This window comes from Lissotriton helveticus, chromosome 5_1 (assembly GCF_964261635.1).
Source record: "Lissotriton helveticus chromosome 5_1, aLisHel1.1, whole genome shotgun sequence".
NCBI classification, from domain to species: Eukaryota; Metazoa; Chordata; class Amphibia; order Caudata; family Salamandridae; genus Lissotriton; species Lissotriton helveticus.
Genome location: NC_136065.1, coordinates 732,969,960 through 732,983,764, shown reverse-complemented (window position 1 = coordinate 732,983,764; position 13,805 = coordinate 732,969,960). Strand labels below are relative to the sequence as shown.

The 13,805-nt window shown below is 44.3% G+C and overlaps 1 protein-coding gene across 1 annotated transcript in view; it reads right to left on the bottom strand.

The window, feature by feature from the left end:
- Positions 1-13,805, bottom strand: part of MYPN (myopalladin) — a 2,138,596-nt gene that overhangs the window by 1,428,713 nt on the left and 696,078 nt on the right. The window contains exon 7 of the mRNA XM_078643205.1: positions 9,872-10,013. Within this exon, the coding sequence (XP_078499331.1) occupies positions 9,872-10,013 (142 nt within the window). The remainder of the gene's footprint in view (positions 1-9,871; positions 10,014-13,805) is intronic.

Sequence of the window (13,805 nt, the reverse complement as noted above, 5' to 3'; positions counted from 1 at the left end):
CAGACGGACTGCCAGCAAGTCTTGCAACAGTTTGCCAACATCTTTTCCTTGACCCATGGTCTGACCAGCTCGTGTACCCATGATGTGGACACTGGTGACAGTAACCCTGTCAAAAACAAAATCTATCGACAATCAGACCAATCAGACCAAGTCAAGGAAAGCATCAAAGCTGAAGTCGACAAGATGGTGGAGCTAGGGGTAATTGAGCCCTCTGAGAGCCCCTGGGCTAGCCAAGTGGTTCTGGTCCCCAAACCTCATCAACAGAGTGGAAACAGAGCCGAGGTTCTGTGTGGACTATAGAGGGCTCAACTCTGTCACCAAGACAGATGCTCACCCCATTCCAAGAGCAGATGAGTTGATAGACAATCTAGAAGCAGCCAAATTCCTCAGCACCTTTGACTTAACTGCAGGGTACTGGCAGATTGGCATGGCCCCGGAGCCAAAGAGAAAACAGCATTTTCCACCCCTGATGGGCACTATCAGTTTACTGTGATGCCTTTTGGGTTAGAGAATGCCCCTGCCACCTTCCAGAGGTTGGTGAACCAAATCCAGACTGGGTTGGAGTCCTTTAGTGCAGCTTATCTTGATGATATTGCTGTCTTTAGCTCCACCTGGCAGGATCCCCTGATCCACCTTGGGGGGGTTCTACAAGCCCTGCAATCTGCAGGACTGACTATCAATGCATCAAAATGCCAGATAGGGCAGGGCACTGTGGGGTACTTGGGCCACCTTGTTGGTGGAGGCCAGGTCCAACCCTTACAGCCCAAGATCCAGAGTATCCTGGACTGGGCAGCTCCAACCACCCAGACCCAAGTCAGGGCATTCCTTGGCTTGACTGGATACTACAGGAAGTTTGTGAAGGGCTATGGGTCCATTGTGACTCCCCTCACAGAACTCACCTCCAATAAAATGCCCAAGAAAGTAAACTGGACTGTTAGCTGCCAAAAGGCTTTTGACACCCTGCAAGAAGCAATGTGCTGAGCACCCATTCTAAAAGCACCAGACTACTCCAAGCAGTTCATAGTGCAGACTGATGCCTCAGAGCTGGGGAAAGGAGCGGTCCTCTCCCAGATCAATGAGGAAGGCCAAGACCAACCTGTTCCTTTTATAAGCAGGAGGCTACTCCCCAGAGAGCAGCATTGGAGTGCCATTGAGAGGGAGGCCTTTGCTGTGGTTTGGTCCCTGAAGAAGTTGAGGTCCTACTTGTTTGGAACTCACTTCCTGGTTCAAACTGACCACAGACCTCTCAGGTGGCTAATGCAGATGAAAGGGGAAAATCCAAAACTATTGAGATGGTCCATTTCCCTACAGGGTATGGATTTTGAAGTGGAACACCGACCAGGGAATGCCCATGCCAATGCAGATGGACTTCCAGGTTCTTCCACTTAGACAATGTAGACTCCCTAGGGCAAGGTTAGTCTCTTCACCTTTCGTTTGGGGGGGTTGTGTGAGAAAGTGTCATCTTTCTTGCCTTGGTATGCCCCCACTTTTTTCTGAACTGCTGATGTGCTTTGACTGAGTGTGCCATGGGTTCCTGCCAACCAGGTACCCAGGGCCTGTGTTCCTTCCTTAAAACTGTGTTGAAACTAAAACCAAATTGGCACCTCTGGCCACCTATCAGCCCCTAGTAAATGGTACCCTAGGTGCCCAGGGCATGGTGACCAGAGAAGACCCCTGAGGACTGCAGCACTTATTGTGCCACCCTCAGGGGCCCTGTACCCTGACATCAACACACTGCCTTTGCAGGCTGAGTGTCTAAGTACAGAACTAAACCAAGAGTCGACATGGCACACATCCCTGTGTGCCATGCCCACAGGACCCACTGCCCTGGCATACTTGTCACCTATCTAGCTGGGTGCCCTATGCCAGAGGTGTGGGCACAGGTGCATGAGTCCTGTGCCCCTACAGTACCCAGGGCCATTCCTGGGCACTGTAAGTGCAGTGATGCCATTCAGAGTATACGGTGCTGGGATGTTGTCATTACGAACTCCACAGCACTATAATGGCTACACTGAAGACTGACAAGTTTGGTACCAAACTTCTCAGCACATTAAACCTGCACTGATGCCAGAGTGGGATTTAATGTAAAATGCACCAGAGGGCATCTTAGAGATGCCCCCTGAAAACCTAACCTACAATCCACGTCTGGGCTGAGTGGCTGCAGAGGCTGCCACACAGCAGACATGTTGCTGGATCCCTGGGTGGAGAGCCCCTGCTCTCCTGGGCCTGCAACAAGGCACATCCTGGGCGAGGTGCTAGGTCTCCTCCTCCTGGATGGGCAGGGGGAAGCTTCAAAGACATGCCGCCTCTGTGAGCTTCTCCAGACCATTTACTGTACCCAGCAACTGGCCCCCACCAGTCTTGACCCCACTCTGGCGAGAAGACTGGTGGGAAAAACTACATCAGGAAGGGGGGTGTGCCAGCCTGTGCCATCCCCACCCCTCAGGTGGGGGAGACGAGGTGAAGCACAACCCCGGGATCCGGCCATCTTGAAGATGGGTAGCCCTGCCCAGTCACAGCTAGGCTCCTGCCCCCTCCCACAGGAGAGGAGCAGGCTATGGGGTGTACCCACCCCATAGCCTGCTCCTCTCCTGGTCCCTGTCCTTGCCCTACCTGTAACGCCTCTAAATTCAGTATTTAGGGGCTCCCTGTACCTTCCTTCCTCAGATCCCGATACCAAAAGAAGAAAGAAGATCAAGTGTAAGAAGACCCGCCGCGCAGATGCTAACAACAGGACGACAACAACTGACTTGGCACCAGCCCTACCGGCCTGTCGATCCTGGAACCTGTTCCTGCCTAAATCCCGGCAACTCCTGTGGACAGCAACCTTGGGACACCCAGAGGACCTGCCTGCCTTGACCCTCCTAAAGATTGGGACTCCCATCAGAAGAGGCACAGCTGCAACAACCCCCCTGGTGCCAGCCAGGAAGCTCCGGACCAGCCCACTCTGCACCTGCCAAGCCCGGGCCGAAACCAACTGAACCAAGACCACGAGGACGTCCCCCCATAGACTGGGACCCAAAGTCCAGTGTACAAAGACCCTCCTCGAAGAACCAGATGACGCCTGCAGACTCAGAACCAGGGGCCACCCCAACCGCGACCAGCTGAGGGTAAGCTTTTATGACACCCAAAAACACCCCTGCACTCGGCGCCCTACAGCCCCCTGTGCCTCCCTTTGGGGTACCTACCTGTGCTCCAAGATCCTAACTTACCTATCGAAGTGCTGGTCGTCCCTGGAGAGTCTCTGTCCCGAGCCTGCAGCCTTTGTTCCTTTTTGACCTTTCCCATTGGATAACATTGAGCGCCCAACGGCTCAAAGGCACCCTGCACCCAGCCGCCCGAGTGCCGCTGGCTGTGCCACCTTTGTCCCGTCCTACTTCCCCCCCCTTGCCCTGAGCAAGTGACCAGGAGCCCAGCTCCCACAGCCGCGTGGCCTGCTAGCCAGCAGCCACCAACCGAAGGCCCACTTTCCCTCATTGGATATTATTGGGCCTAACTACCTCTGCACCCGGCCGCCCCGTGAGAAGTTTTGGAAACTGAAAATATTCATATAAAATCAGCCGAATTCCGAATTCCGAAGTACTCACTTGTGAGCAGGGGAGAAGCCAGTACTGTACCTTGCAGCCCAGTACTGACCCGCCAAAGTAATCCTTACACGGTTTACTAGTAATCTGGATTTTCTCCATAGGAACCCATTGTCGGCTTTTCTATGAAATTTATTTTAAGTGTCTACTTTTGAAAACTTGAAATATTCTTTAAAAATCATATGAAATACTGAAACGCAATTACATACCTGTTTTAAGTTAAGACCCCAGTGCTGGCCATAGGAGCCCAGTACTGGATTACAAAAGTAACGCGATCATATTTTACCTGCAACCTGAATTTTCTCCCACTGAATAACATTGCCAGATTTTCATTGAAAAGTTTCTAAGTGTGAACTTTTAAAACAGCTTTATATTCATGAAAATGCACTACAGTAACGAAAACGTTTTTGCTAACGTGGTTTCAGCTTAGACCCCAGGACTGAATATAGGATCTAGTCCTGGAACTACTAAAGTAATCTGTACTGTAATCAACTGTACTTTTATGATAACAATCCATTGAGCTCAATGCTAAAGTGAGTCTAGACTTGAGTTACCTTCAGCAACCCCTGTACCTATTGTGTTTACAACTTTTATTGCCTCCTTGCAAAGTAATTACATGAGAATACTCATATCTAGCAAAGTATATTTTTATGCCTGTTGGTTCTAAAAATAAAACAACTACATCTGGCCTGGAGTTCAGTCTGTGAGTGTGTGAAATCCTTTGCTTTCTAAGTGTGTACAACAAATGCTTTGCACTGCCCTCTGGTAATGCCTTACTGCTCGACCAAGCTACCACTTTTGAGAGTAAGGTCAGTCCTGACTTTAACCTCTGATATATCTTTGGGGTTTATAGACTCTATACAGGCTGTACTTAATTATAGTCCAGTATATATAGAGCCACTTTCTCACAAAATACTTTCAAAATGCAAACTACACGTGACTGCAATGCAAGGAACGCACATGTTAAGTTAGGAGGAACAACCATTATTGCTTTGCAATTGCAATACTGTTTTAGAATAAGGGCAATGCAGAGGAGAGAGAAAGAGACACTTTTAAAGTACCAGAACCAATTAGAGCTTCAGCCAAAGATGGAGATAGAGGGCTGAAGGACACCAGACAGGCATTAGTGACACTGCAGCGGGGTAGTCCGCCAAATTGACTGAGGCGCAGATCTTTATACTCTTTCAATGATTGACCACAAAATGACAAATTTATCAGGTGTCTTTGACTTATAGGACATGACGCATTTTGGTCACTTCTGGGAAATATTTAAGAAAACAGAAGTGCCACCCACGCTACAAAAAGTTTCTCAAAATGTCACAGGATGTTTGACCATGAATCATAATGAAATTGAACATCTATTGACCAGGATTTGCATCAGTTCAGGGAAACTTTTTTAAGAAAGCAGAACATTTAGGAAGATATTGGTTGCATGTCTTAGTTACATTAAAGCTAGCAACAGATACTGATCTGTGTTCGGACTGTCCTTCCCTTTCAGAGTTTTTTAATGAACCCTGAAAGGAATGAGAGGAACGTGTATCACTATCCTGATACCTGTCAGTTTTTTTTTAATATTGTAACAGTTTCTAAAGTTATATTTCCTGTCGGAGGGCTCCTGTTGAGGAGACCCTCCCCTTGATTGTGATTGATTATGCTTGTTTTTTTTATTATTTATTATCCCATTTCTTTTTAGAAGAATCGAGTGCTTGCTTTGAGTAATCCTTTCATTATCCATTAATTGTGGTTTCACAGGTCTAGCTCCCAAATTATCTCTTCCTAGCGAAGCATAGGTCTCTTCAATAATTTTAGGTAATTCCCTCTCCTGTTGTACAGGAGTGCACTCCCTCAGGCCTTGGTGTATAACCACCGCTGCTGACTCCCCTTTTATGTTTGCTAACGTAATAGTAGATACCTGGGACAAAATGTCTATAAATTTCATTCCTTAGTCTAGGGCAGGTTCTGCCCGTACTCATTCTGTATTTGTCTTAATACTTCTGGTATGACTGCTATTGAAGGGGTACCAAGAGTCCTTGTATAGAGGGCAGGAAAGACTGTACCCCAAGCGGTACAATCCTCTACCTGGGAAGCTATCCCAATTGGCAAGCAGATCGTTAGTAATCTGTGTTTTTCCTATGAGCCTGTCTGTGGAAATACTGCCTGTAGCTGTGTAATTTTCTATGCTATCTAGAATGGCATTTGGTAATGTTTAGTGGGCATTCTTTCCCTAATCACGTTTGTGGGGTGATTTTTGTTGTAGTCCCATGTAGTTGACCTGCCGGAGTGACCCTTGTGGGCTGAAGTGTAAGAGTTTGCATAACGAACTGTGTCAGATGTCTGTAAAGTTTTCTTATTTCTTTGTGAAGTGGACATGAGTCTGCTACTGGCAATGTGTTAATTTCTGGATGCAGTGTGCAAGCAGCTAGAAATGGCCAAGTAGCTCTATCTCTGCTGAGCGTACCAAGTCTCACTTTTTTTGTGGTGTGTGGGAGGGTGACTTTAAACTAGTTAATACGTTCCAGGTTCGTTAACGGGACTTCTATGTCCTCATATGGATTGTATTCATTTGGTATTTCATCCTCGATATAAGAATGAAATGTTTGTGTACGTGCATCTACAGGTGGGAACTTGACCCAAAAATAGAACACCTCTGTCCAGTATGGCTCGTGTGCCTGAATCATAAAGGTAACAGGCCCACCTAATGCTGGGGCTCTTGTTAGACTAGAAATGTTTCTGCTTACGTATTATCCTCTGTAAGTCTGTGAGTTAGCATTCGCTGCACCATTTACTATTTAAGTGCCATTTTGGCTCATGATCAAAACTAATTCTTTCCTATTTCTGAGAAACCGCCTACTGTTAAGTTTCGCTACCCTAAGTTTGTGCTTTGCTTCACTAATGAATAGACTGTTCTTATTAGTACATACCTTTCTCACTAGATAGAGGCCTTTTCCCACATGTCTAGTGGCAGGCACGGGCAGAACGACCTTAAGTAGTAGATAATGTGTGCCCGACATCTGAATCGAAACTTATCCTCTGTATTTCACTGTTTAACTGCATCTGCTTGGAAAATTCTACTATGAGCATGCCTTCATTGGTTCCGAAATGTACATAATGTATTTTTATGCCTGCTGATGTCAGTCCCTCTGCAGCACTCCTAAGTGACTGGGCAGACTGGGCTTCACTCTGAGTGTACCTGAATAAATACATATTTGTTTGTATTCTCTACTGTCTGACTGACTCTTCATTTGGTATGGAATGCTGAAAGGTAGGCCTGAGTGACCCGGGTGACCCTAATCGGGCCACTTCCTTCACTCTAAAATCTGCTAATTTAAAAGTAAGTCAATTTCTGACATTTTATGAAATGTTTATTGCACCTTCCAGTTCATCTTCCCCAGTGCAGCTTCATTTTGGACAGACCTTTTTCAAGGAAGTTTTTTTAGTATGGAAAAGAGATAAGGTTTTGCACAATATGGGAAACTGTAATCCTTCAAGCTTGAACAAACCTACAGCCAATATATGGGACATACCTGCTCTGCTGTGGATGATTTTTTCCCTCTCCACCCCAGCCGTCTCTGGGTATATGTGAGTAGGGGTCTCTGAGAAAGCAAAACTGAACTACTACTACTGAACCGTTAAATAAGAACTGAACCAACTTCAGGCGCCATGTCGTATAGTTCCTATAAACCTATATAGGATCTGTGAGTTTAGACAACATAAACTATGGGATTGGGGTCCAGACTGATTCCAGACACCTCAAAAGGGTATGTTAATATGTAACCAGCTTGTTTAGAGTGCCACTACAAGCCCCCCAACCTTACCAAGGAGTCACTAGTTTCTGGCGACCATCAAACATGACATCCCTGATGCCTCAGAGATCGTGGAAACAGAACAGTACTTTTCGCTCAGTCACCCGTGCTCACTGTGTCTCAGAAAGATACACTGAATAAAGGATGGGGACTTTTTCAATAAGCATTTATTGAACCTGTGTCATTCTAGTATTAAATATGTGTGCTGCAACAACTACTACACTACCCAACTGAATCCTTTGTTGATGTGATGCCGGAACCAGATTCGTGTACGGTTTAAAATGTGGATTACAGCTCTACATCATTAGTGTGTTTGTGTATTACTCTCGCCAAACAGCTCCTCATTGAACAATTACAGTTTCTATATCCTTCTGAAATACTTGAATGCAGAAATACATCTTCTAATATAGCTTTTAGGTCTTTTTATTGGTCAATCACACTGGAATTGAACACTTATACCGAGGAGTTTTCCTTCTTTGATGCCCTGAAGAAGCCCAGATACGGGCGAAACTCGTTCGCTGTATTGTCAATCCAACAAACCATTTGAAATAAAGGATCTAACATATAAAGACAACCTCTCATCTCATTTGTGCATGTTTGGCAACTGTGCCTTTACTACTTCACATGTTGTTCATGTTGCCTCTCAGAGCTTTTTGTCTAGTGGTTACTAATGTAGTGTTTGCAGGTGCTGTCAATATTGTACAGTGATAAAAAAAAATTGTTGGTAGCTTGTGATGATTTTCATTCAGCTGAAGTAGGCTTTATGTTTGGAAAAGTTGGAAACTCCTACACCAGGCTGCACATTGAACTAATGCTGATTTTACAGTGTTTCCCGCTTTGAACCATTGGTAAGACTTCCTTAGCTCATGCATAAACCTGACACACACCCCACCATGATCCCATGGTAGCATACGCAAAAGAGCTTTCCAGTTTACTGTTACAGTGCTACAATACCACATTCTCTAATTCAACCAAGTGAGAATATTGCACATCTTGTGAGATGAAGATTTGATGACGTACTTTGGACTAAAATCTGCAGAGCCTTCTCCTAAGAAGAAACGAGCTCTGGCTTTTTCCAATTCCTGAGCTCATCCTCCCTGGTGCTGGAGAACACTCAGTTGAACTTGAGACACAGTCAGGGATAACATTTATGTCCACTGGATCCTATTGAATCTCAGAAGTTTGGTTCGAGAATGTTACTGAATTATATTTTCTTTGTAAATACCTTATGCACAAATGTGTACTATTAAATATTTAATACTGATTTGCAGTAAAATGCGCACTATGTAAATGTGTTTTGAACGCTGTTTTCCCAATCGCAAATGTTACATTGCAAATTCAAGCCTTTAGTGACATATTCATATTGTACAATAAATATAACAAAAGTAGGCACATCTAACTGATGTAGGCAACAGGCGGGACAAATTGATTTATTGGCAGGGCAAGTAGATTTCAACAGAGTTTTGCTCCATTTACATGTAGCTTTTTAAACAATGTGCCACCCATGTTGCATACTGTTTGTATGCACTAACTGAGGTACAATATAATGGGTTTCTGATTTCCTGCCTTCATTATAACAATGGCATACATTCATGAAGGTAAAATCAGGTCGCAAAGGGGCAGATTCTGAGAATCTGCCCCTTTGCGACCGGTATTTTTGCATTTGGGATGCATCATCCCAAATGCAAAACTCGCAAAATAAGAAATCGCAAATTTGCGATTACTTGCATTTAAGGAATCTCGAATTGAGATTCCTTAAATGCAATGCATTAAAGTTTAAAAAATAGCGATTTTACTAATAGGGCTCGCAAATTACCATGAAGTTGAACTTCATGGTAATTTGCAAAAACTTTTAAAAAATGCACTAAAGTGCATTTTTCAAAGTTTCATGTTGCGCACACACATGCCCTAAGGGCATGTGTGTGCGCAACATATGTGCATAGATCAATTTCAGGGGTGCAACAGGGTGTCCTTTGGACACCCCTGCACCCTTGAAATCGCATTCTCAATTTGCGATTCGCTAATTGCGATTCACAAATTGAGAATGTCTTCCGATTCATTCCTATGGGCCTCTAGGCCCATAGGAATTCCTTATTAGCGATTCCTTATTTTTCGCTAATAAGGAATCGCAAAATGGATGCTTGATGCATCTGGGGGTATGTCTAGTATTTTAGACATCATCGCAAATTCAGATGTCTAATTTCTCTGGCTTAACCATGGCAGAATAAGGCGTTGGTTACTTCAGGAATGCGCAGTGCCTGGCTATGGACAGAGTTACTCTAGTAGAATGCAAATATTTATTTTGTTATACATATAACAATATACCAAAATAAATGTTTGCTTACTGAAACATTTATTCATTTTAAAATTCATACGTATATTTACTTTGGCGATGCAAAACTGGCATTCCAAAGTAGACAAGTATTGTTAAATAAATGCAGGATTAAAAATAGCATTGGTTCATAACAATGACAAAATACTTACTTTTCTGTAAAATTCGAAACTCAGGCGAATCTTCAATTAATGAGCCTTCCCTGTACCATTCCACTTTCGGAGAAGGAGCTCCCTTTACTCGGCATTCAAAAACAATAAGCTGTCCCTCTGACGCTAACAAATCCTGGATTGTCTATAACAAAACACATTATTTAAAGAAAAAACACATCACACATTTTTTGGTAACACAATAATTTTAGTTTTTCAGTGCTATGGGCTACATTTTCAAGAGTTTAACATTGTACCTAAAACGAGTACACTTTGCTTAACTGCGTTTTGTTAAAGTTAGTATTTTGTAGGATATGTTGAAATTTCACAGAAATGACGCACCTTTTACAATTTTCTTGATTCCTCGAGCCACAACTTGAACGTATCATTCACCTACCCCTATTGCAGCTACTATCCTATAGCAGGTACTTCATTCATTAGATACAGCTGATATCGAAATCATTTTTTTGCTCAAAAGAATGCATTTTATTTTCTTAAAGTACGACAAAACGAGAGAAAAACATTCAGATCTAAAATCAAAGTACATAGAGTGCATGCACGTTGTCCGTAAAAGCAGCCACGAACACAGCACTCAGATATGTGTACACCAGTAAGGGCTATGGAGAAAGCCAGGGTGTTAGGAAAATCACAATGCGTCACAGTTGTTTAATGTTTGGCACATTGAAACACATATACATGAGCAAGAACTACAATAGGCTGTTCTAATTATCAAAAATCACAGCGAATTGTGACAGATCTAAGAGTATGAGTAGTTGGTGCATGGGGAGTTCCACGGTATCTATTTCACTTTAACTTTCAAGCCGGTTTCACCTTTGTGATAAATGAATCTAACATGTCCCAGATCCGTTTCCGGGGGCTCTCCATGGAGATCGTAGATTGGACATGTTATGAGCTCTTTTGGTAAATGCGAGTCATTCTCACCAAGTGGAATATAATACGTCTCAGTAGGTTTGTACAGCAGAGCAGTAGAAAAGAATACGAGTTAAGGGTCCTATGTATGCATTACAACTCCAACATGTAGGATTTTCTCTTGGTTTCAGATTATGTAGATGTTGGGGTGTCCAAAAGTTTCTATGTAGTAGGATAACTTGATTTGCGCCAAGGAAAGGGTGACTGTGCGTTTAAACGGATATTGCAATATGAATTTCGAGTTTAGTGCCTGGTTTGTTTCCTGGCATTCACTTTCCTCATTTTTGTTCTGCGCTATGTACAATCTTTGTTGAATTGCCTGTAGAAATCTATAGGTTTTGGATACCACGTGGTCAATCTTGTTTTAGTTGTGCACAAACTGAGTTATGGAAGGATCTCTACCTATAACTGCAAGTTCCTTCTGACAAAATCTTATTGTTATGAACTTGTAAAATGTAATGTTCTTTAATGTAAACGCATCTTGTAGTTTAGTAAATGTTAGAAGGTTCTTGGTTCATCCTGCTTATATAATTTGTATGACGTCTTATAATGACCTTTCCGTAATGTCCGTAGACTGCGGGTTAGCAGTCTAGCTGATCGCGCACGCAGACGTGCGCATACGCGGGTGTGCAACGTTACACCGCGTATCCTATAAAAATAAAGGAGGCGTGGCCCGGGGTTAGTTCGGACCACGCGGACCATCACAACTGTGTCCCGGGTCCTTATGTTATGCGCAGCGCCAGCGGCCCTGCGCACGTGCTCTACACAGCACGACAATGGCGACGAGGGTCTGAAGGGACCCATGCTCTACCCCACCTGCCTCTCCCATTTGCCCTTCGACATCGCGCTGGTGCGCACACTACCCTGGAGGCTGAGTGCCTGATCTGAACGGCCCGCCCCGACAGCGGGTGTCTCCGCACGGCGGCGCAGTGGAATGTCTGACATAATATCGACAGACAGAATATCTACATACAAAAATATCGACACAAAAATATCGAAATCAAAAATATCGAAATTATATCTACATAATGGTAAGTACAAAAATATCGAAAAAATAATATCGTAGTACAAAAATATCGAAATTAAAAATATCGTTTTTTTAAATGTATTAATAATAATGTAAAAATAATTTTAAAATACATATAATTTAACAAATATTAAATAAAAACATTAAAACATAATTAAAAAATTCAAAGTAATACATATACATTTAAAATAAATTAAAAACTTAATAATTTAATGTAATTTTATTTTTTTTAATTTCATTTAATTGATTTAAAATAAATGTAAATTTATTTTATTTTTACCCTGTACGCCTGTACCCCAAAAACCCAAAACTGACCCTGAACCCTGAAAATACCCCTGTACCCCAAAAACCCAAAACTGACCCTGAACCCTAAAAATACCCCTTTACCCAAAAACTGAAAACTGACCCTGAACCCTAAAAATACCCCTTTACCCAAGAACTGAAAACTGACCCTGAACCCTAAAAATACCCCTTTACCCAAAAACTGAAAACTGACCCTGAACCCTAAAAATACCCCTTTACCCAAAAACTGAAAACTGACCCTGAACCCTAAAAATACCCCTTTACCCAAAAACTGAAAACTGACCCTGAACCCAAAAAATACCCCTTTACCCAAGAACTGAGAACTGAAAATATCGACACATACAAAAATATCGACACGATATTCTGTCTGTCGATATTATGGCACATCGATATACTATACCATCGATATTAAAACATCGATATTATTGTATTTCGATATTTTAATTTCGATATTTTGACTGCCTACCGGCGCAGTGCACCGACCACCCCCCCAGCAGTGCCTGGACTCGACTGAGTGGCAGCGAGTGTGGCCCCAGCAGGCGTGGGGGTAGGACAGAGGCTACGCCATCGTCAGGCAGGACAGGGTAAGGGCGAGCGCTGCCGCCGACTGGCATGAGGAGCCCCCACACCCCTCCACACGTCCCTAGGAGTGCACCACCGGTCTGGGGCCCAGTCCTCACCGGCCTGATCGTGCTCTGGGCCACTGAAGCGGCCTTTCGGAGAAGGGAGTCAGCGAATCCCCACTACCAGCGCAACAGCTCCAGATCACCGGTCGTAGTACAGGACAGCCCCACGTGCTGAAAATGGCGGCAATTCCCCCCATCGAGCCATTTCTGGTCGACGGCGCACCGGCATCCCTGGCGCCACGATGGAAAGACTGGACGGAGCGGTTGCAATTCTATTTTGAAGGTGCTGGAACGGCGAGAGAAAGGCGCAGGGCGCTTCTTCTTCATCTTGGTGGGAAAGACATACACAGAATCTACAAGACCCTGGTGGAGGCGACTCCACACACCTACGTCACACTCCTCAACGCGCTCAACGCGCACTTTGAGCCGATGGCCAGCAAGGATTATGAGCGGTTTATCTTCAGACAAGCACGACAAGAAGCCGACGAATCCCTTGACGCATTCCACGGCAGGCTCAAGGAACTTGCCAGCACATGCGGCTTCCGCGACGAGCAAGAAGAGATATGTGGCCAGATAATACAAGGTTGCTACTCCTCCAACTTGAGGGTAAAGATCCTCCAAGAAGACGGAAAACCATTGGCGGACATTTTGAAACTAAGCCGATCTAAAGAACTGTCCCAAGCGAGAGCGTCACACAGGGAAGCGGCACTCCATAGACCAGTCAAAGCGGAGCAAGTGAACACAGCCGAACAGATCAACATTGTCCGACCGAAACAACGCCAGTTTGGAGGAAGAAAACCACACGAGCGCCGAAAAGAATGTGGATTCTGCGGAGGCACGCCTCATCGCGTTCAAGAATGTCCAGCGCGAGGGAAGAAATGCGGCTCGTGTGGGTGAATGAACCATTTTGCATCGGTCTGCAGGTCATCCAAGCAGAAACCTGAAGCAGCCCACGCCATCCGAGAAAGCCCAGACAGTGAAGATATGGATGATGATTTCAATGATTACCCCGACCACTACATATTCGCCATCGACCAGCCACTGAGGAAAA